At 49.1% G+C, this 24,309-nt stretch overlaps 1 protein-coding gene across 3 annotated transcripts in view; it reads left to right on the forward strand.

Moving 5' to 3' along the window:
- The window catches only part of GOLGA3 (golgin A3), a 594,692-nt gene that overhangs the window by 399,482 nt on the left and 170,901 nt on the right, over positions 1 to 24,309 (forward strand). For all 3 annotated transcript variants that reach the window (XM_069620010.1, XM_069620008.1, XM_069620009.1), the window contains one exon: positions 12,343 to 12,475. In XM_069620010.1, the coding sequence (XP_069476111.1) occupies positions 12,343 to 12,475 (133 nt within the window). The remainder of the gene's footprint in view (positions 1 to 12,342; positions 12,476 to 24,309) is intronic.

Below are 24,309 nucleotides of genomic sequence, written 5' to 3' on the forward strand. Positions count from 1 at the left end.
AGGAGCAGAGCCACCCCTTCTCCTGGAAGAGGAGGGTGTCCTAGCTGCCCCCTTCCCCAGTCGCCCGAGGCGGCGCCGCAAGGCCAGTGAGAGACCCTTCGACTCTGTAAACCCCACCAAAGAGACACTGCTCGAGCCATGCCGGGGAGCATTATACAAGTAAAGCACAGAATGGGCGGCGTAGTAGGCGATCTAGACTCTACCACCTGCGGCGGCAACCCCAGTGAGGGCCCATAGCTCTATCAGACCCTGAGCTGCTGTCGGACCATTCCCTGCTGACCCTCCCCTTCCCGCGGAACTGAGGTGGTCCTCCCGCAATATTGGCAAGGCAGATAAAACCCAAGGAAAACTCACCTTCGAGGGGGGGAGGGCCTCATCCAAGACACCCAGGGCACAGCAGCGGGCGGAGGCACCAGAGCCTGCAGAAGAGATGTCTGGGGAGCCGCCATGATCCCGGAGGTGGACATTAGGGAGATATTGCTCAACCTCAAGGCAAGCATTGGGGCTCGACTCAATACTGGATTCACTCTCCTCCAAAGTGAACCTGCTTCAACATCCGCTGGACAAACACCAGAGTCTCATCCCTCGAAGTGCAGGTGAAGGCGGTGGCAGGCAAAAATGAAGATCTAGAAGGGAGGGCCCGCTGAAATAATATACGCCTGGTGGGGGTTGGAGAATGACACGGCCAGCTCAACATGGAGGAATTTGTGGACGCCCTATGTAAGGAGCTTTTTGAAGGGCCCGAGCTGTCCCCGCTCTTTGTGGTGGAGAGAGCCCACCGTATACCAACGGCTCGGCCGATACCCGGCGTGGCCCCCCGGCCTATCATCGCAAACCTACCTAACTACAGGGACCGGGACACGATTCTACGGCTGGACAGGACAAAAGGGGATCTACAGTATGACGGGGACAACATTTAAGATATATATCCAGACTTCGCAGCAGTGCAGGCATTGCAGCAATCCTTCATGGGGATCAAGAGACGCCTGAGAGACCACAGCAACCAATACTCTATGCTTTTCCCGGCAAATCTCTGGGTCCAGCACAGGGGGAGCTCAGAGTTCTTCATATCGCCAGAGGCGGCAAGTTTGTTTCTGGATGCGATCGGCAAACACTCCGCTCGCAACAACTTAAGACCTCTAGCAGACGATCAAGAACGGGTCCGCGGTGACCGGATAGATCCGGGATGATGAGCTTCAGATGGCATGGCGGAGAGGGAGCATATGAACAGTAGTGTGATGCTCGTCACCCCCGTAATCTTCAACTAGTTTGCCTCAGTTTGTTTATATACCGCCATTTAGCAGGTGAGCCATGCAGGCTTGGCCGGGCACTAGCTCCCTGTGCACGAAAATGGTTTGGTTGCTGGTTAGGGGGGGATGGGGTGGGACCAACGAGCTGGTTGGGGGTTACCCTTTGGGGAGATAGATCTGGGTGGACGAGGGTAGGGGGTGCGAGGGCGATACAGGGGTGGAGGAGGAGTGGTGAACTAACAGGAGCGGTGAAGGGGTTAGGGTTTGTTCAGGCTATTGGAAGTCTGATTCTCACCAGAGCGTCTCGCCAATATATCCTATGGGGCAGGCAGTCCTCATTGAAAATAAGGGGAAAGATGGGCGGGGTGTGGGACTCCCCCTCTCAATTCTTGGATACCCTGGGGATCACTGGGATTCCACGTAGCAACATGCAATATTAGGGGGGGGGCAGCCCTGCTAAGATCCGGAAGGTTGCACAGTACCTTAGACAGCACCGAACTGAGGGGGCCTTTATCCAGAAAATCCACCTTACCCCCTCCTTTGAGAGTAAGTCGGGCGCTAATTGGAGGTGTCACAGATACTTCTCTTCCTACTCCTCGTATGCAAGAGGGGTTGCCATACTGATCAGCGGGGGGGATAAAGTTTTGTCTGATCTCAGCAGTGAGTGACGATGAAGGGAGGGCTCTCCTGGTGTATGTGGTCCTAGAGGGTTCTCAGTAGCCCTGTTGAACTCATATGGCCCCAACATAGACAGTGGGAATGCATTTCACTGGGTAATGGTACACCTAGCCGGATGTCAGAACACCACTATAGTGTTGGGGGGACCTGAACACTCTTCGGGGTGGGACAGGGTAGAAGGTCCAAGGGAAGTCTTCAAGTACAAGAAATATGCAAGACAGATGATCTCATTGATGCTTGGAGACATCAACATAAAGGGGATCAGGACTACACCTACCACTCCTGGGTCCATGGCTCCAGCTCTAGACTCGACTATCTGTTGGTGTCCCGGGAGGGAGGGCTTCAGTGGGGCGTCTGTCAAATACTCCCACGCACTCTCTCTGATCATGCTCCAGTATTCTTGGACTGTGGGCTGGGCAAACCGGGAGGTGGTGGGGGTACTCCTTGCGAAATAACCCGACGCATTGCAGGACAGTGTTCCAGCAGGAACTGAGGGCTGACATTCAATCCTTAGTCTAGGATAACGAGGGCCCTGTCTCGTTGGTTGGAATTCTCTGGGAAAGCCTAAAATGCTTCATCAGAGGGGTATGTATGTCTAAAGTGAACGGGTTCCTCCGAGGCATTAGAAGGACACTCGCAAGGGTGGGGGGGACAAGAATCAAGGAGCTAGAAGCTGAGTATGCAGAGACCTTAAACCTCCCCCGCACTCTTGCGCAGATCTGAGAGGAGGTCGATAAATTTAGGGCTAACACTGACCGGGAGGTGCGGTTCCTGGCTTGCTGACATCAAATAAGACAGTATGGGGAGGGCCAGCAGCCGGGGGCACTGTTAGCGTGATTATTAGTGGCCGACAGACAGCCCCTGCATGTGGAATGTGTGGAAGACCCTCAAGGCAATCTAGTGAACTCAAAGGAGGGTATTGCAGCGACATTCCAGTCCTCCTATGGGGAATTATATCAGTCAAGGAACTTGCAGGAGTTGGGGGCGTTGCAGCGCTATTTAGATTGGGTTTAGCTATTCTGGGTTGAGGCCCACCTCCGCGAACCTCTTGAGCAGACTATATGCCTTGAAGAAATTCTAAGAGTAATCAAGGAGCTCCCGGGATCGAAGTCACCAGGGCCCGACTGCCTTGCGCCCGATACTCCTCCGAGTGTATGAGGAATCGCTTGCGTTGGAATGCTCCCACCCTCATTACGCAAGGCCAATATAGTACTGATAAATGAATGGGGGAAACCGCCCGAAGACTGTGGGTCGTATATGCGCATATCCCTGATTAATGTATGCAATAAGAAAGTTGCCAAAATCCTTGCAAACCGGTTGCTCCCACTGATGCCTGGACTGGTGCTGGCGGATCAGGTGGGATTAATTCCCGGGAGGAATAAGACATTTGGTCTCCGTCGCCTCTTTGGTGTTATGGGGGCACTCGACAGTACATCACATGCGATCGCTGTGTTTTTAGACACAGAGAAGGCCTTCGACTCTGTCAAATGGGCTTTCTTTTTCGTGTTACTCTGAACACTGTGATTTGGCCCCCACTTTATCAATAGGTTTCTCTGTTTTATACAAATTCTTCGTCGAAAATTGTATTGGGACAAGCAAGATCAGCTGCCTTCGAGATGGGGACCCAGCAAGGCTGACCGCTCTCTTCTTCGATTTGGCGATCGAGCCATTGGAGGCGATCCTCAGAGAGCAGCACATCCAGAAGGGGCTCTGCCTCGGCTTGCGCAGATTGATCATATCGCTGTACGCATATGACGTGGCCCTCTACATTAGCAACCCGGTGGATAACCTATGCCCAGTGATGAGGGAGGTGCTACACTTCAGGGAATTCTCAGGTCTGACAATTAACCACAGCAAGAACTGTATAGTTCAGAGACTGGTTCGGCCTCAGGTGGGAGACCACTGGAGTCTGATATTTGGGCATGCTGATCTCCCGCAGCCAAGAGGAGATATTTTGCGATAAATACGGGATGGCGATCGAGGAGCTTCTGGAGATGGTGGATAGATGGCGAATTTCAATAGTTAAAATGATCATTCTCCCCAAGTTTCTCTATCTCTATCTCTACCTAATTGTGCCCCTCCTGTTATTGGGCAGCTTCTTTCAGCGACTGTGTGGGCTCATCCTTGATCTGGTGTGGGATGGGAGGACAGCGAGGGTGGCCTATACGATGTTGACACAGCCGACTAGGAGAGGGGGCCTGGCTTTACCCGATTTCGAGCGCTAATATTGGGCGGCACAGGTGCACTTTCCTGGACACTGGTATGCCACACATTGTGTGAGGCCACACATACAGGTGGAGAGGGCACTAGCACCCCCTCATCTGCTACGGGAGATGATTCTTAGGGAGACGAAGGTAACACCCAATACTCTGAATGTGGTTAAATTCACCTCTGCGGACTGACAAAAGATGGCGGGGAGAATCGGCTCCACTATTTTGTATTCACCTCATCTCCCTGCGCGTCACATCCCTAGCTTGGCCCTAACCAGTGTACCTCCAATGGGCTGATAAGTTATGAATTGAAACCCTCAGGGATTTATTCATGGGCGTGGAGCTCCTCACAGTCCAACAGGCAAGAGAACGGGGAGGCAGCTCAGCGCTGGATATTTTCATATACTTCCGATTGCGACACGCACTTAGGGGGTTCCTCACATCATATCCTGTTCAACCCTAGGTGTGGCCACTATTGCAAGGGGTCATCCAATCACAAGGAGAGGGTTGCTGGTTTCACAAATTTACGAGGGTTTGATGACAGAACTGCCATGGGAGGGAAGTGGTCCACAAAGGCGGTGGGAGATAGCACTGGAGGAAACCATTAGTGATGAAAACTGGGAATACGTGCTGAAACAGACTCTGAAAGTGTCCCTAAATTCCAAGTACAAGAAAATGCATTTTAATTTGCTACACCAGGTCTACCCCACCCCAGCCAGGCTCCATAAGCACTACCCTGCGACCCCTGCTGCATGTGGGAGGTGTGGTAAAAAACCCACTGTCAAGCTGCTATTTCCCTTGAGGCATGCCAATCTTTAGTCGTGGGGTAATTCCTAGTACCGCCAAACACCCAGAATACTGGCATTGCCAGTACTGGAATAGCCAGCTATTGCAGGACTGCTCCTTTTACTTAGATCAGTATTTAGCTCATTAATAGTTAATTCCTGGGGATACTGCTTCTGCTCACTGGACAGCACACTGTAGGCCAGGTGTCCTACTGCTCGAACATAACAAGAGTTGGTCCATTCATCTGTTTGTTAGGGTGCTTTACCGCAAAGCGACGGCTATAGCAATTTACATTTTTCATGCAGCACATTCCTGGCTTTGCTGTGCACATTCCTGGCTTTGCTGTGCACAAGCCACTTTTTCCTTCCTCTCCTGCCACTCGGTGATGCAGGTCTTGATAGTTTTAGGTACCTCACATCATCTTGCTGCCCTCTTCCCAGCTCTTGTGGGATTCACCCACAGTTAATTGTTTGTATAGCTATAGAGCGGTATTCTGACTGTTTCACGACAAACTCCTGTACGACCTGTGGTGAATCCCAGGGTATTGTCACTGCTCCCATATGGAAGCCAGGGGGATGAGGCTGCTACTCGACTGTCCCCCTGGAGGTGGTACTCAGCAGGTGGATCTCATGGGGAGGGAAGCCATCCATGGGACCAGTGACGCAAGCCTTAGGAGAATGCGCTAGTAACTCCCCACATTTCTGTCCAATCTCATCCCACTCAGTCTCCTGTGGTCCCCCACGCCTCTATGTAGCGGATACAATCACTGGCACAAAGAAGATCAACCAGAGAGGCCAAAGCCAACTGCGTAAACAACATGCGTGGTAAAGCTTACTAGAGGCAGCCTTTGTACCTCATCAAGCCAGCCCTGGAGGAGCAGGGAAGGGAACGCTGGTTCCATGGCCAGAGACTCGTAGAGAAGAGGATGAGACACTTTCGAGGAGAGACTGCTTTGTCCACTAGGAGCAATGAGCAGGACCTTGTCTGGTGTTGGGGAAGGAGAAACCATGAAAGCTGTAGAAAGAAGCCGCGCGGTCGAGGGGGCGAAAGGGAGCCTATTGCTGCTGAGACGCCGAGAGCAGGACACTGACAGCAGAAGCATTTCCCAGAGGTAGGGAAAGGCACAAATACCAATATCTCAGGAGACATAAAGGGATATCAAGATAGTTATAAATGCTGGAAAGAACACATTCCATGTGGAGCAGTACCTGGCAGAAGAGTACACCAGGTCTGTCCAGTTGGTCATTAAGTCAAATAGGGACTGTGGTCCCACCGAGGCAACACACCAGGGTCTAGGACTCGTATGAAGTCAGGGAAGCGCTGCCAAGATGGCATACCAGGGTTTGGGACCCACATGACTTTGGGCGAGGCCCACCAAAGCAGAACACAGTGGTCAAGGACCAAGTCCGAAGAAGCACAGAGTTATGGGACTGAGGCACAAAACAAGCCAGGGAGGTCCCGAGATAATCTAAGGGGGGGGGCCTCTAACCCACAAAGAAGAGGAACAAACTGCAGAGCGAGTCTGGGAAATCCCGAAACAGCCCAGAGGGGTTTGGGAACCATATAAGGAAGAGGTGCAAGAAGCCAAACCAAGGTGTCGATGACCCAGTGCATGGAGAAGAGCTATTTTCTGGAATTCTAAGATCTACAATCAAGTCTAGCAGGATAGTGAAAAAGACATGAGACGACCGTTGTGTACTAGAAAAGGAACAGGGGATGAGACTGCCCACACTCTTCCCCTCTTGATACCTGGGTACTGTGTTTTGTGTTTTGGAAATCTACAGTCAATTCTGGCAGGATCGTGAACAAGACTTGGTGTTACATTTAAAAGTTGGAGAAGGAACAGTGGAAAAGACTCCCCCCTGGCCCCCCACACCCCCTCTGATATTTGGGGGGGTTTTTTGTATCTCTTAGGCAAGATTGTATGCAGTGCCCTGTGGGAGACGGCACCAGCCTTATCCTCTTTCCAATAGTTAACCCAACCTTTGATATAAGCATGTACTACGAACGTTGGTAGAGTGAGCAGCCAGGCTTATCTCAAGAGGGGTCACTGTGAGCTGTAAGGTTGTAACAGAGTTTCACAGTGACAATTATTCAAATAAACACTTCTCAAGGTTTCTTGATTAAACAATTATTAATTTAACAGTCAGTTATATAAGCCTTCTTCAGAAGGAGGCAAAGCATGCAACACTTAAAATATACTTCAAAACACACTGTTTCTCTAAATCAGATGATACCCACTGGGATGGAGCACATACTTCCTACACCATCAGGTGACTTAAATAGCTAGGACACTGGAGATTGATTTATCACTGCTACATTTAGAGCAATACAGAGTTTGATGCAAAAGATTAGATATGGGAATAAAACAAAGGTTAACAAATAATTCATAAACTGCTAAGTACTTTTTAAACCTCCAATGCAAAGTAAATTAACCCTTTCCTGGAGGAAAGGTAAAAGGTAAAGGCACAACATTGGAGGTAAGAAGAGTCTCCCAGGAAGCCAGGGCAGCCAATGTTAGTTGAGCAAAATCTAGGGGAGCTGAATATCTTCTTGTAGGTAAGTAAAAGTCTTGCACAATGTTTTTAGAAAGGTTTGTAGAAATAACATTCACTTGAAGGGCCACAAGCTGGGAGGCTTGTGAGGGGCAAAGCTGCAAGCAACTCTGCAAAGGGCAGACAATGAAAGTCTGAACTGAGATCTAGCAACGCTATACAACAAGAGGTAAGTCTTCTTAGGTTTACAGTACCTTTGGTTAGAAGAAAACTGGATCCTGTGTAGGTCTGCAGGTCCAGGATTCCTGGGCCTCAGTTGTGGGGACAAGAGGGAGGACGTCTGAGGACTCTTGCACTACGAATGGAAGGTTGGCAGCAGCAATGGGCAAATTTCAGATCAGCGGCACTACGCGGTTTCAGCTCCTCGCGTCTCTCGCAAATAGCACCACTGCGGTCTCTCGGATACCTTCTTGGACTTTCCTTGCATCTGGAGTCAGCACTCTGTTGAGGTGACCCAGGCAGCTGGACTAACCAAGCCTGAAAGTCCGGAGGATCTTCTGGAGTTTGGGGCCTGACTTAAAAGCGATGCACTCGATCTGGTGTTCCTCTCCCTGGCAAATCGGTTCCTGCAGCAGCAGTGGAAGTACAGCCAGCTCTGAAGGATGCCCATACGGGCTTACTTTGGTGTTGATTGGTCCCACCAACCCAAGGGGAGAAGTCGTCCTTGCAGGGCTTCTCTAGTCGAGGCGAATTCTGAGCTTCAGCACAGCACAAAAGCTTCATTGGACAAACCAACGGTCCGGCCAGGAGTTGCAGCAGGCGTCTCTTCCAAGTTCTTCTTCGTATTCCTTTATTCCAGTGGTCGACTATGCCTTCCAAGCTAAACGCCTTGACTTTTATGCAGGTTTCTCCCATTCATTTGCAGCCTGCTGTCACATACACAGCAGGGTGGCTGTCCTCTGAGGACAGCCAGTCGGCCAATCACCTTTGGGTGCATTCCTGTAACCAAGGGGATTAAGCAAAGGGAGTTCCAGGCACCTCCCTCACTTCCTGCCCCTGCCAGACACACTGGAGCCAGAGGCGGGCTTCACCAGTGAATTCTGCCAAAGACGAAAAGAACAAAGACCAACCCTGGCTTGGCGCGCAGAGTAAATCTCACGAAGGACCATTCCAACAAGAAATGGCGAAAAAAGAAGACCGGGCCATTTTGACAAAATGGGCGCCCATGGGTGTTTTACTGCAGCTGCAATTGCAGCCCGTGATAAAAACCACAGTGGTAGGAAAATGTAAACCACTGCCACCAGCCATTAATTGTAGAAAGGGTAACAAAAATGTTACATGAGAAACTATACAAAGGGATACTAAGTAACCCCTCCACCACCTTATTGTAAGATTGTGTGCTGAGTCTAGAAAGTTACAATGTAAGTAAGTCCATTTCACTTCACTGTTCTTGGAAACAGTAGTTTATCCAAGACAAGATATTTAAGCCTTTTGGGAAATCTGAAAGACTTCCCTCTGTCACTGCATTGAAGGTGCAGTGTGACACAATGTAAAAAGATGATGCCTATGGAGTTTGTCAGACTCCAAAACCCAAAAGAAACAGTGTTCAGAGCAAAGAAAAATACACGAGAGGGTGGGAAAAAGGTCTCACTCTCTCCAGGTTAGAAATTAAAAGTCCTAAACTCCAGCAAAAAGTGCTAGGTGTCTCTAAGGTAGAAGGGAATTGGCACATTTCTGAGAATTCTCCCTAACACTTTACAATCATGTCTGGCAGGATAGTGAACCAGACGTGACGCTACATTTGAAAGTTGGAAAGAGCAGGTGAAGGGACCCCCCTCTGACATTTTAGAGCTGTGTTTTGTATACATTCGGGGGACCAGTTAAGAACAAGAACTTCTAAGTTAACGATTCACTCCGTGTGTTTTCTCATCACGGACTGAACAATCAAATCCATATCCAGAGTGAGAGAAGACTCCTTCTGGATCAAGAAGATATCCAGTTTTTCTTATTTAGTTTAGAGCGTAGGGACAGAAATAGGTTTGGACAGAGGACATTGGACACTTTATTTTTTGGGACATCCTGACACAGTCTTTAGTATTTGTGTTGAGGTATGGCAACCCCTCATAGAGATAGGGCAAGATAGGTTTTCCTTTTCTTTGTCTTTTTCAAATAAGTCTTTGCAACAAGTTGCCACCACTTTGTTAGACTCGTACTTCTGCACACTTGCAAACCTCATAAAGATGTAATTACAGTGAGATACAGCCATCATCTCCGATTGTCTACTTGATGCTGTAAATCTTGAGTCTGTCCCAGTCTTTTGCATGACGCATTGCCTCTCTGTGTGGGATGTGTTAGGCAGAATTCTCATAAATGTGCTAATTCCCTTCACCTTAGAGACCCCCAGCAACTTTGCTGGATTTTTGAGGACTTGATTTTTTTTTACCTGGAAAGAGTGTGAGCCTTATTTCCCACTCTTTCATGTATTTTTATGTGTGTTTTACCCTTGTGTTCTTTGATTATGGGGTTTTAGATAACTCAATAGGCATCATCTTTTCGTGTGTGTTACACCGCACCCTCAGTGCAGTGACACAAGGATGTCTTTTCAACTTCCCAGAAGGTTTAAATGCCTTCTCTGGGATTAACTACTGTTTCCCAGAGAATGTAAGGTTAAATTGACTTTACTAGTCTTTTTAAATTCCTAGACCCAGCACACACTATCTTCCTATAGATTGCTGGAGGGGTTACCTAGTATCCCCTGTGTCTAGAAATTCATTTAGCAGTCAAATGCTACCCTTTCCTATCGAACTGGCTGGTGGCAGTGGTTTTACAACGAACTACCATGATTTTTCCCAACCACGAACACCTGTAGCTAAAAATCGCAAGAGCCATGTTTTTCAAGATGGCACCTTAAGCCCCTTTGTTTAAACAGGTCCGGTCTTCTTTTTTTCGCCATTTCTTTTTGGAAAGGTCCTTCTAGAGTTTCTCTGCGCCCCAAACCAGGTTTGGTCCCTTTGTTCTTACGCCTTTGACAGGCTTCAGCACTGAAGGTGGGCAGGATGTGAGGGAGGTGCCCGAAACTCCCTGTGCTTAGTCTACTAGGAGGCCCAAATGCACTCTGGCATGATTGGCCGGCTGGCTGACTGTCCGGCAAGGACAGCCACCCTGCTGGGTGAGTGACAGCTAGGCTGGAATGAAATGGAGAAAACAGTTTAAAAGGCGAGTCTCTTGGCTTGGAAGGCATAGTCGACTACTGAAACGAAAGAACCGACGACGAGCTGGAAGAGGACAGCTGCTGAAACTCCTGGACCGTTGGTTTGCCCGGTGAAGCCCTACTGCAGGTCCGAATTGCCAAGTTCATCTCGACAGAGAAGCCCCTTCAAGAACGACTTCTTTCTTTGAGTCGGTGGGACCAATCAACTCGTATGCCATCTGGATACCATTCTCGGAGCTGGTTAGGTTTAACCAGGGGGAGGGACACCAGCTTGTGTGCTTGACTACTGCTACTCGAACTGAACATCTTCCATTTGCCAGCTTGTTTGACCAGTCCCTGTGCAGTGCAGGAGTCCCCCAACGTCCTCCTTCTTGTCCCCACGACTGAGTCTCAGGGACTGCCAGGAACCAACATCTTCAGCTGCATCTTTTATTCATATTAAGGTACTGTGCTAACCTGATTGAGAGAACTTACCTCTCGCGGCGAAAATTCATGAAACTTTCCCAACTTGCAGGCCTAATCAGCTAGTGACCCAGCATATGTTTCTTTTTCATACAAACTACTTCTGAGAACTTTGGCAAAGAGTTTACTGGTTGCTTCAAGAACTGCTCTTTCCTATCCAAGACACTAGCCCATTGACTTTGGCCTAGGGCTATTGAACTAAATCGAGTCCTCTAGTGAACTGAAACGATTTGCACTGCCTAAGAAAGAATTTGTGATCTATTTTATTAACCCGTGCCTTTTTACTCCTATTTAAAGTGACTGAAATGCCATTTTGCTCCTATTTCAGGGGAGCCTAATCTACTCCGAAATGTATTGGTTTGGTACTGAAGTGTGTCTGTGTATGATATTAAGTTGCCTCCTTCTAGTGAATGTTTTCTAAATGAGTGTGTAATAAATTAATAAATGTTTTAACAAGAAAGCTTGAGTATAAGTGTCTACTTCAACCACTGTGATTGTAAGACCTCTGTGTAACATCATTTACTGCTCACATTCCCTCTTGAGATAAGCCTGGCTGCTAAGCTTGCTACCAAAAACTGTGTAGTACAGACTTATACCAAAGGTTCGTTTTGCTTACACCTGTGGTCCTAATTGTATGTGGTGGTCCCAGTGGGTACTGCATGCAATTCTGCCGAACAGAGTGCTTTGAAAAGTGACACGAAAATATCCTCAAGAGCCTTTGTCAAAGTCTGCCTCTCTTGCTCAGTCTCCAGTCTCCAGTTATGTGTTTGTGCACAACCTGGTGTATTTAATCGGGCATTTGATGTTTTATTCTTCCGACGTATCAGGCTGCAGTGCTTTGATTTTTCCAAAGGGATATTCTTGAAAACAGTGGGCAAAATCCTGGTGTATGAGAAACGCAAGGACTTAAACGGGAGAAGCCTTTAGCAGTGTAAATTGGCTGCTTTCCCTTCTATACTTAGAATTATGCTAGTTTGAATTATGCAAAAACTAGCATTATATACATGTTTTGTACTTTATATTTGTAAATTTCACTGTGGACGTTCCCGTTCTGTTGAATTTGCATAAAAATTAAAACCTAGTTTCTAACTTTTTCAACATACTTGTATTATTTGAATTAACCTTTAACTTCTACACAGACAATTCACTAACCGTTTTTAAAACTGGCCCATAATAGCACACTTGTATTTGTGTAAAGGATACATATTGCTCAGGTATTTATAATCATTTTGGGGACTGCTGTGTTTCAGGGCTCAGGAAGGACTGCACTCTGAAGAGCTGTCTCGCTTTCAGCAGGAGTTGGCTGAGGCCAGATCGCAGCTTCAAGTCCTGCAAAAGCAGTTGGATGAACGGCTCAGTAAGAATCCAGCAGTAAACCAGGAGGTAAGTGTGTCCGGTGTAGTTTTAAGGCCCTCCACCTATATAAGTTTTTGCTCCGGACTATAAGGTGTGTGCATCCAGTCTAAGTCAAGAAGAACGGCCCTCTGGTCCTGCAGTTGCTCTAGTTCAAGGTAAAGGGGTATATGTCAAAAACACTACAACCTTCTATTCTTTATTTATTTATTTTTTTGCAAGTTATTGATGTGTTGCAAACGCTTATTCTGCTCTCCTTGTAAGCATCTCAACCTCTCCAAAGCTACTGTCCTCCTTTTCTGCATTTTACATCTATTAAGATATACTCTTCTTGTCTGTTCTTTTTCGAGAAAGTGTTTCACTCATTCTCCAGCATTGGATCTTTCATAGATTCACATGGTGTGAATATTCGATCATGTCGTCAGTCTGGGAATCCTTGTTAACATAGAGCAGTTTAAACTTAAACTGAAAACTCACGAGTTGGACGGTAAGCCTGGTGGTATTACTGCTGGGGCTATTGCCCTACCGCCAAATCCCCCGGTGCTATTAGCAACGGATCAAGGGTTTGGCGGAACGGTTGGTTCCCATTCCCTATTGGGCCCATTCAGGAATTCCCCATTCCCCATTGGGCCCAATGAGGAATTTTCGCGCTATTACCGCTGGCGGTAGCGACGAAAATCTGCAATATCGCAACAGATTTGCCCCAGCTCAGAGCTGTGGGCAAATCCGCCAAGCCCATGATCTGGTTGTCCCTTAAATGCGGCGCTAATAGTGCTACCACTGTATTTAAAGGTTACCACCAGACTCGTGATGAGGCACTCAGTCACTTTTGTGCTCTAGACAGTCATTTTGGGTCATACTGCCCACAGCCAATAGGAACATCTCCCTTAACTCCTCCCGTGTTGGCCATCTTCAGATTTTTTACCACACATTCGTGTAAGGAGACCTCAAATATTATCTCTTCAACTTATTTTATGAAAAAATGTCACTGAACATCATTTCGACGAAAGATTAATCTTTTTTGACGTCTTCTCGACGACCAGCGTTGACGGCGAAGGTTCTAGCTCCATGGACCGTTCCCACCACCAGTAATCTTCAACAAAGATCCGTCTGCACAGTTGGGCCTACCTCATGGGCGAAACCATGCAGCAGAACCTGTTCAAGGACTGTGCCCGCTGCGGATTGAAAAAGGTCTACATGGAAGATCAGCATGACTACTGCCTCTACTGCCTTCATCCTCATCACGCATCCAGGACTGCAAAATTTGCAAGTCGTTTTCCAATAAGGCGCTGAGGTATTATCATCATAGTTGCGTGTCTCCAGGACGCCGGCGAGGCCTCTGACTCCGCGTCTGTACGGAGCCATGCCTCATTACGGCAGGAAAGGATGGCCCAGCGAACCACCTCTAGTAAGAGGTCTTGGTCGCATGAGGTCCACGCCACCAGCAAGATGAAGCATTAAGAAACCTCTGACGACGAGCCCAGATCCTCGCACAAGGACCATTCTGCACCAAAGGTCAGTGCCTAGGGGATGTCTGCAGGGAAGTACAGTCAAGGCCTTTTCCATAGACCCAAGGAAGCGTTTCCATCTGCCAAATCCATGTCTCAATCTAGTGGCTACTCTTCGTCTTTAGCAGCGAAAGCTAACCCATCAAAGTAACCTTCAAAATTGGCCAGTGCGTCATCGACAACCAAGCCTCCCTCCAGGCCGTCCATACCAAAAGCCATCGGCACCGTCCACGACTGCTATGTCGGCAGCAACCATGTCGATGGCTGTGATGCCCTTGTCGACGGCCCAAAGTGGATTTTCCCTTAAGATTGAAGTCTTTCCTTATCGGAGGATGTAGAAGAACCAGAGGAAGAGGCCACTTTCTTCGGCATTATGCAGGACATCGCCTTTACCTCCTCTGCATTCAGATCAAGCATGAGACAATTTGCCTTTAATGCAGCCGGCTCCATTGCTGCATCCTCAAAGAGACCTGTCACTTGTCATTTTATCTATTTTGGCCACGCTGGTAGCAACCTTTAAACAAAGGCTGCCTGCACCAGCCCGGGTCCAATGCCTCCTAGATCTCCTAGACGGCCTCATGTATATGCCACTAGGCCCTCCAGGAGAGAGAATGTCCCACGCCCTCCCAGGAGGAGTGAACACTTCAAGGCCACAGCAGCTGTCTTATACAGGGACGATCACCGATCCCAACCGGTTGGAGGACGTGATTTCCACACATTCATCCCACTGACGAATTTGAGGATTTTGTTGCAGGTGATGGGGAACCGGATGATATTCCCATCAACGGCTCTCCCCATGATGAAGTAGGGACTTTCCACACGCTTATGTCCAGGGTGGCCAAGATGTACAGCCTTACGCCGGAGTAGCAGCGCAAGAACTATGTGTCGTATCAGCGCAGTGAACAGCGCAGGAAATCTGTTATGTCCATCCCACTGTTGGAGGACGTCTGGGAGGATGGCCTGGTCACCTTGGCCAATCCCACTACTGCCCCAGCAAAAAAGGACCGGTTCGAAAAGAAGTACAGGCCTCAGAGAGCATCCCCGCCTGCACCCAACCCACAACAGACTCTGTTGTCTCTTCTGCCGCAAGAAAAAGGTCAGCTAATCCATCGTCCTCTTGCTCCATCCCTCCAGACAAGTAGGGCAAATGCCTCAACGTTTTCGGGAAGAAGGTTATTACCACTGCAGCCACGACTATCGAGGCAGCAAATGCAATGGCCATACTTGCACGTTATGATCGCGACATGTGGTACAAGATGGGTCCCTTGCTGGAGTTTCTGCCGGATGGCAAGAAACAGGAGGCCATGGACATCTTCCATGAGGGCAAATTGGCGTCAGACCATGCCATCACAATCACAGTGGACATCACCGATACAGGTTTTCGCCAGCTTGGAAATGGAGCGGTTCTGCGCAGACAAGGTTGGCTCAAGGCCAGCGAAATTTGACCCGATATCCAGTCCAGGGTCTTTGATATGCCCTTCGATGGAACTGACCTATTTGGGAAGAAGGTGGATGAGGCTTTGCTGTCAACCAAAACAGACAGGACAACTGCTTGCTCCCTAGGCACGCTGCAGCAAAGGCGCCAGTCCTTTCGCTCTGGCAAAGGGCGTTATGGTAGCACTGTGCAGGATAATCTCTCCACATACCAGTTTTCTTCCTCCGCCAAGACCCCGTACTCCTCGGGGGACCAGTATAGAAAGAAGTCACAATCTTACAGGGGTTCGCAATTCTGCCGTGGCACCTCCCAATCTAGGGCCAAGACAGGCAAACATTAATGACCAGCCCAGGGCACAGTCTCCCTGCTTCAGCATCTGTGTAGGAGGATGACTGTCAAGGTTCATCCAAAATTGGGGCAACATCATAATCGACGAATGTGGGCTATCCCTCCTCCAGCGGGCCACTCGCTGGAGTTTGTAGACTATCCACCGGACATTCCTCCTGCACACAAGCTGCAAAGGTTGCGACACGTCCTGCTGCAAGAAGTGCGAGCTCTGCTACAGAAAGTGGCAGTGGAGAAGGCTCCAAATGATGAAGTGGGCACAGGAGTCTACTCCCGCTAGTTCCTGGTAAAGAAAAAGTCACTGCTCAACAAGTCAGGGGGTTGGCAGCCCATATTAGCTCTGGGGGTGCTCAACAAATTCCTAAATGCACAGACGTTCTGTATAGTCATACTGCAGCAGGTTCTGTCCCAGCTGCAGCAAGGAGATTTCTTAGCTTCCCTCGACCTCGAATGCCTATTTTCACATCCCTATTCGCCGCTCACACCGGCGCTACCTATGCTTTGTGGCGGTAGGGGGCATTATCATTTCAAGGCCCTTCTCTTTGACCTGCCCCCCGCTCCACAGATGTTTACCAAGTGCCTACCGCCAGTGGTGGCGCACCTGGAGTGGAGGGGCATTTACGTGTACTGGTATCTAAACTGGTTGGTGAGAGCCCCCTCCTACCTGCTGGCAGAAGTCAACTCTGCAGCCACCATCCAGTGTCTATCGCAACTGGGTTTCTCCATAAACTTCCTAAATTCGCCCCTGGTTCCATCACAACAGGCACTCTATTGCTGGGCAAGACTCGACACCCAAACCTGCACCACCAGGCCCTCGGACAAGAGAGTGGCGGCTCTTCTGGAAAAGGTGGGCTGTCTCAGCAGTGCCCAGGTGACCCCAGTCCGCAATTAAAAATCTCTGCTGGGGATGTTGTTATTGGGAATCCTGTTGATCACCCACTGCCGGCTACAAATGAGGCAGGTGCAGGAATTCGATGATGAGGAAAAGAGCCAGCATGTCAACCTGCTGGAGCTGCGGGCAATCTTCTAGGACCTGAAATCTCCCCCCCCCCCCCTCCTGGCGGGAAAGGTGGTTTGGATTTACACTGACAACACAACATTGATGTTTTATGTCCGCAGGCAAGGAGGAACCAGGTCCCCACAGTTTTCCAGAGAGGCCCAAGCCCTACAGCGCGACATGTTTCTCATTCCCTTCATCTGTATATTTTGTTACAATTTTGCCTATTTTGACTCTATATGTACCTGATGTAGTTCCCCCAAACACGAGGTGAGCTTACCCAATTATATCTGTTACATTTTGCCTATCTTGACTTCATAAGTACCTGATGTAGTTCCCCATAACTCTAGGTGAGCTCACCTAAGTATATATCACTCTTATGTAACCACTGCACTTAACTGGCCTTTGTACACCAGGTATCTAATTGTCTTCTACTGCACTTACTGTAACCATATTCGTAGGCTAAGCGCCAAGATGCCTCAGGGCTACGTGTGCTTTACAAATAATTAACCAAACAAATCTGCCGGGAATTCAGAACACTCTGGCGGACTCTGTCAACAGGGAGTTGCGCTCTTGCCATGAGTGGGAGCTGCACGAGGATCAACTTAACCTGTTTCAAACGTGGGGCACTCCGGAGATCACCCCTCTTTGCCACCTATCTCAACAGTCGCTGCAAAACCTTTGCTAGAGAGCTTTGGGAACGCCTTTGTGTTTCCATGGGAGGGGAGGTTTCTGTATGCATTTCACCCAATTCCTCTAGTCCCTCGAGTCCTACACACCTTCAGACTGTATCGGTGCAAACTGATATTAGTGACCGCTGCGTTACCGAGACAGTTTTGGTACTCTGACCTCCTCGTCCTTTTGGCAGCTGCCCCGATCAAGCTGCGCCCAAACCAGTCGCTCCTGTCCAGGAACCAGGGGGTGGTGCTGTACCACGACCCCGCCTCGCTCAATCGGATGGCCTGGCTCCTGTGTTCTTAGAATTCAGAGCTCTGTCCATTCCGCAAAACTGCCAGGAGGTCCTGGCCCGGGCAAGAGCTCCATCCATCTTGAAGTGCTACAGGAGCAAGTGGAAACGTTTTCAAGTGTGGTATAGGAACCATCAGCTGTCACCTCAGACCACCCGTCCAAAGGTTCTGTTGTTCCTGGCTCAGTATTTATGCATTCATTGATTAAGGTGATGGCAATTTCCAAGTACAACTGCTCTGCAGGGCTGCCATCCCTGTGGTCCCACCAGTTGTTGAAGGAGTTCTTGCGTGGGCTGTTATACAATATGAGGCATGGGAGGGGAAACAAAGGGAGGACAAGACAGCGATCTTACTAGGCCTAGTGGCAGTGAGATCGCGCAAGTGCAGGGGACAGGTAAGGGGAAAAGTGCCAGGAGAAGGGGAGGAAGAGAAAGTGCAGGACACAGGATAAAAAAGCAAGTAGTGCGGCCAGCAGGTGGCAGTGCAAGGATTAAGTGCAGACAGCAAGTGTCTGATAAGTGCAGGTAAAGGGACTGTGGGGTTGCAGATACAGACCCAAATGCATGGGTTGGCAGTGCAGGTGTGCAGCTGGGCGGGCAGGAACCTGGGCCGAAGTTCAGAGGGTAGCCAGGTGACCAGTGCAGTATCAGACAGGCGATCAGCAGCGAAGAAGAAGAGAGAAGGCAGAAGCAAAGCGGAAAGTCTTGAGATGCTTTCGGAACCGGAGATGGTTCTGCTCAAGTTTCAGAGAGGCAGGGAGGCTGTTCCAAAGGGAGGCGCCAGCCGAAGAGAGAGATCTGCCCCCAACTCATTGCTTGGAGGAGCACTGGACCCTCAAGGAGTTGGAGGTGGAGGAGCGAAGAGCTCGAGTAGGAAGCTATTTCCAAAGAGAGAGTTGGGAGGTATTGCGGTCCCAGGCCCCAGAAGGCAGTGTGGACAATGCAAAGGGTCTTGAACTTGATCCTTGCAGCCACTGGGAGCCAATGGAGAGATGTCAGTTCTGTAGAGATATGATCCTTGGGCTTGAGGCCAAGGACAAGTCTCTCAGTCCTGTTCTGGATGAGTTCTGGAGGACGGAGAGTAGAGGCAGGCAGATTTTAAAAGAGATTATTGCAGTAGTCAAGCCTCTTACTGACATTCAGGCAGAGATCATTGGCGGCACACCACTGCTGGATTGCAGATGGGCAATCTGGGATGAGAGAAGGAGACGAGACAGCAAAGGGGAGCCTGAAAGTGAGCTGAGTGTCGTCCGCATAGCACTCAAAGTTGGAGCAGAGAGCAGCAATGGGGTGGGTGAGAGATGCCAGGTATTGCTTGAATACCACAGGTAGAGACAGAGTGGAGAGGAAGAACCCAAGTTGGACCTGAGAGGGTTGGTCCGAGAGGAAAGATGTCAGCCAGACCAGAGCCTGATCAGTGATACCCAGGTTATCACGTAGCTGGTTGAGCAGGGTGGCATGCTTGACCGTGTCAAAGGCAGAAGAGAGATCAAGCAGGATGAGGACAGATGGGGGAGATTAGCATCGAGGTTAGCTAGCAGGTCTTCACAGATGTTCAGGAGAGCAGTTTCTGTGCTTCTGGCTGCTCTGAAACCCGACTGATTGTCATGTAGACAACGAACACATTCAGTGCGAAGATTAAGCTGGGCAATGGCCAGCTTTTCCAGGAGTATGCCCAGGAAAGGAGTGATGGAGATGGGGCGATAGTTAGCCGTGAACGAGGGACCGGCTGAGGGTTTCTTGAGAAGAGGGTGCTTCAGAGGGGAAGAGAAGGTTCCAGTGGTGAAAGAGTGGTTGCAGAAGTCGGCCAAGGCTGGAGCAAGGGTGTCAATGTGGTCCTTGATGGTTTTGGAAGAAAAGGGAAGAACCTGTTTTGACAAGGCTTTCATAGATTGGAATTGTCTAGAAACCTTGTCAGGAATGAAGAGAGGAAAAGCAGAGAAAGGGGGGAGGAGGTGGATGCAGGGGGGCCGGAAGAAGAGGAGATAGTGGAGGGGGGAAGCAGGAGAGGACGAGAGGGTGGACAGGATGCCCTGGGTTTTAGAAATGAAATGAGAAGCCAGGGCCGTGCACGGCCTGGGAGGGGACAGGAGAGGTGGAGGCTGCGGCAGGATTGGCCAGCTCCTTGCAGATAGTTTTGCCGAGTTGTTAGTTGCTGCAGAGACACACAGGCTTGGATGTGAGCTCTCTTCTTAGTGAGGACAGAGTCGGTAGTGCCTTTGGAGCAGTTTGTCAGAGGACGTACAAGATGCCAACCAGTTCCTCTCGAGTTGTACTTGGCTTTAGGCTTCATGTGGATCCTCATGACCGGGGCAAGTACATCAAGCGTGTCAGAGATAGCAGAGTGGAGCATGGAAAGCGCTGTGTCAGGGTGTGAGTCAGCCAGAGGTGCAGGAGGGGGAGAGAAAGAGGTGGCGAAAGCCTCAACTGACACACGCTTCATGGGTGAAATGATTGAGAAGGTGGGTGACAGTGTGGGGGGTTGGCTTGGCCTGAGGGGTAGAGAGAGAGGAGGAGAGGAAAAAGTGGTCACTCCAGGAGAGAGGAGTGGTGAGTGGGTTAGAGATGGCGATTTCTGAGGAGATCAGAACTTCAAGAGTGTACCCTGCAGAGTGAAGAGAGAGCGGGAGTGAAGAGAGAGCGGGAGTGAAGAGAGAGCGGGAGTGAAGAGAGAGCGGGAGTGAAGAGAGAGCGGGAGTGAAGAGTGTGAGAGTGAAGAGAGAATGTGAAAAGAGAGGAAGAGAGAGTGAGCAAGAGAAGAGAGAGAGGGAGCAAGAGAAGAGGAAGAGAGTGAAGAGAGAGGAAGAGAGTGAAGAGAGAGAGTGAGTGGAGAGAGAGAGTGAGTGAGTGTGCAGAGAGTGAGTGAGTGTGCAGAGAGTGAGTGAGTGTGCAGAGAGAGAGTGAGTGTGCAGAGAGAGAGTGAGTGTGCAGAGAGAGAATGAGTGTGCAGAGAGAGAGTGAGTGTGCAGAGAGAGAGTGAGTGTGCAGAGAGAGAGAAGAGAGAGAGAGAGTGAGTGGAGAGAGTGTGAAGAGAGAGAGAGTGTGAAGAGAGAGAGAGTGTGAGAGAGAGAGTGTGAGAGAGAGAGTGTGAGAGAGAGAGTGTGAGAGAGAGAGTGTGAGAGAGAGAGTGTGAGAGAGAGAGTGTGAGAGAGAGAGAGAGAGAGAGAGAGAAGAGAGAGAGAGAGAGACGCACGCGCGAAGGTCGCGAAAGAGTCTCGTGGCGGGACAGGCAGCATCCAGGTGGATGTTGAAGTTTCCGAGGAGGAGGAGTTCAGTGATCGAGGCCATGAGGGAGGAAGTGAGGTCCGCCCATTCGGAGAGGAAGGAAGTGATCTGACCAGGTGGCCGGTAGATAGTAGCCACTGTGAGAGAGTGGCCAGGTGTTAGGGAGAATTCTCAGAAATTTTCTAATTCCCTCTACCTTAGAGACCCCCAGCAACTTTGCTGGATTTTGAGGACTTGATTTCTTTAAACTGGAGAGAGTGAGACCCTTTTACCCAACCTCTCATGTATTTTGATGTGATTTTTGTGCACTGTTTCTTTTGGTTGTGGAGTCTGACAAACTCCATAGGCATCATCGTTTACATTGTGTCACACAGCACCTTCAGTGCATTGACACAGGGAAGTTTTTCAGATTTCCCCATGGTTTAAATACCTTCTCTGTGATAAATTACTGTTTCCCAGAGCAGTAAAGTGAAATTAACATTTGTAACTTTCGAGACCCAGCACACACTATCTTACAACAGGGTTCTGGAGGGATTACTTAGTATCCCCTTTGTCTAGCTTCTCATGTAACATTGTTTGTTACTCTTTCCTCACTGAATGGCTGGTGGCAGCGGTTTACTTTGTACTACCATTGTGTGTTTTTACCGCGGGCTGTGTTCGCAGCCACGGTAAAGCACCCATGGGTGCCATTTTTGTCAAAATGGCCTGGTCTTGTTTCTTTCGCCATTTCTTTGTAGAAAGCTCCCTCTTGAGATTTACTATGCACGCCAAACCCTGCCTGGTCCCTTTGTTCATTTTTCCTTAGGCGGGATTCACAAGTGAAACCTGCCTCTGGCTCCAGGGTGTCTGGCGGGGGCAGGAAGCGAGGGAGGTGCTGAAACTGTCTGTACTTAGTCTCCTAGGAGACAGGAATGCACTCTTAGGTGATTGGCCTGCTGGCTGTCCGGTAAGGACAGCCACCCAGCTGGGTGACTGACAACTAGGCTGGAATGAATGGGAGAAGCCTGTATAAAAGGCGAGGCTTTTTGGCTTGGATGGCAGAGTCGACCACTGGACAAAGGAATCTGAAGAAGAACTTGAAGAGGACGCCTGCTGCAACTCCTGGACCGTTGGTTAGCCTGGTGAAGCCCTGCTGCTGTGCTGAAACTCCAAATTCGTATCGACAGAGAAGCCCCTGCAAGGACGACTTCTCCCTTTTGAGTTGGTGGGACCAATCAACTCCAAAGTAAGCCACCTGGACATCCTCTCGGAGCTGGTTGAAATTCCACTGCAGTTGCTGCTGGAACCGAATAGCCAGGAAGAGGAACACCAGATTGTGTGCGTTGCTTTTAAGCTGGCCAAGAGCTCCAGGAAGATCCTCCAGACTCCCAGGAAGCAGGACTGACCAAGCCTGAACCCCCTCAACAGAGTGCAGGACCCCAGATGCAAGGAAAGCCCATCTTGACCGCCAGGAACCGCAGTGTTACTATTTGCGGTAGATGCGAGGAGCTGAAACACCAAAGTGCCACTTGTTTGAAGTTTGCCGGTTGCGAGTGGTGACCGTCCCATTGCAGTGCAGGAGTCCCCAGACGTCCTCCCTCTCGTCCCCACGACTGAGACCCAGAACCACCAGGATCTGCAGAGCTGTACAGGAACAGAAGTCACCTGCTGCACTTTTCTTCAACCTAAAGGAGGTACTGTGAAGTCTGAGAGAACTTATCTGTGTTGTGCTGCCTGGCTTGTCCTCGTTGGAGACTTGTCTTGGTTGCTCTTGTAGAGTTGCTTGCAGCTTCTCTACCTTACAAGCCTAATCAGCTTGTGGTCCTACAAAGACTTTTTAAATATTGTGAAAGACTTTCTACTTACCTGCAAGACGTGCTTCAGTTCACCTTGACTTTTTCTAATGTAACATTTGCTGGCCTGGCTCCCTGAATGACTCTTCTCTTCCTTGCTTATGTGTTTTGCCTTCTTTCCAGGAAAGGGTTAACTAACTTTGCATTTGGGGGGTTATTTTGAAAGTACTTACCTGCTTAAGGATAACTGTGTGAATACTTGTTTTATTCTGAACTCCTTTGTTTAACACTCCTCTCAAGAATATTCTAAATGCAACAGTGATATATTAATGTCAACAGCACCCTAACTATTGAAGTCACCCGAGGGTGTAGTTAATGCCTGTATGCCACCCCAAATGGGTATTTGCTGATTTAGAAAACTAAGAGTGTGTATATTGTGGAGTGTATTTGTGTGTTGCTTTATATTGCTCCCTTCTGAAGAAGGCTTTGTTAGGCAGAATCCTGTGCAGAGCCCTTAGGGACCACTACACATAATTAAGACTACAGGTGGCAATACAAGTTTTACCTTTGGTACAAACCTGTACTACTATGTTAAAGTGGTAGCAGTAACGGAGCAGCCAGGCTTATCTCAAGAGTATATGAGCAGTAGCAGAGATTACACAAAGGGACCACAATTACTGTGACTCAAGCAAACACTGACTCAAGGTTTCAGGTAAAAAATAGAAGTACATTTATTTTTGAGACCATTTGTTGTAAACACAACACTTCTATTAATTCAAAACCGCACGTAAAATATACTACAACCAACCAATTCACTTTGGTACACTCTAACTCAAGCTAAGTACCCTGTGTTTCAACGGACCGGTGTTATGAAACAAAAGACGTTGCCGGGAATACTCTTGCCATCACTTTTTGACAGTAATGACAGTTCGGTCTTACTAAAGAAACGCGTATCCGCTGCAAGAATTGTTACCGGGCAAAAACACACTTAGCACCTGGGTTAACCAGCGAGAGTTGGGGGAAAAATCACAGGCAATACTTTTGTCAAGGCAGACAGAATCACAGAACACTCATATACAGAAATTCAAGAGTCAATAGGCCGGAGCCAGTGTCAAGTGGAACCGGGTTCTTGTTGTCGAGGATCACACAGTCGGATAGTTCGAGATTCAACGTTGCCAGGAGTACTTAGATATTGTCAACAGAGGAAGCAAAAGTGATAAGGAGGAGGGAAGACGAGGGCAAGCCTTGGAGATGAAGAAAAGGGATTCACCCTAATTCCTCAAGCAGAACACAGTACCTTATTCAATGGAGAAGCTGGTGCCCTGTCAGTTGTTCCTGTTGGTTTCCTGCAGACCCACGGTTCCTGGATCTTCGAGGTGAAGGAGGACGTCTGGAGGGGTCTGCACCACCCAGGGATGAAGGCGGCAGCAGCGGCGATGAAAAAAAGGTGCGCTCCTTAAATACAGGAGAGGCTCTTCAGATGGCTATCCGGACCACTACAGCAGTGTGCAGCGATTTCGACCAAGAAGAGGATCTTCTGGCTGTGTAAGATGAGCTGGTTATCCCCACCAAGCTCAAGGGAAGAAGACTCCGGACTGGATCTTCTCTGGTCTTC

This window comes from Ambystoma mexicanum, chromosome 10 (assembly GCF_040938575.1).
Source record: "Ambystoma mexicanum isolate Mex_15411 chromosome 10, UKY_AmexF1_1, whole genome shotgun sequence".
NCBI lineage: Eukaryota > Metazoa > Chordata > Amphibia > Caudata > Ambystomatidae > Ambystoma > Ambystoma mexicanum.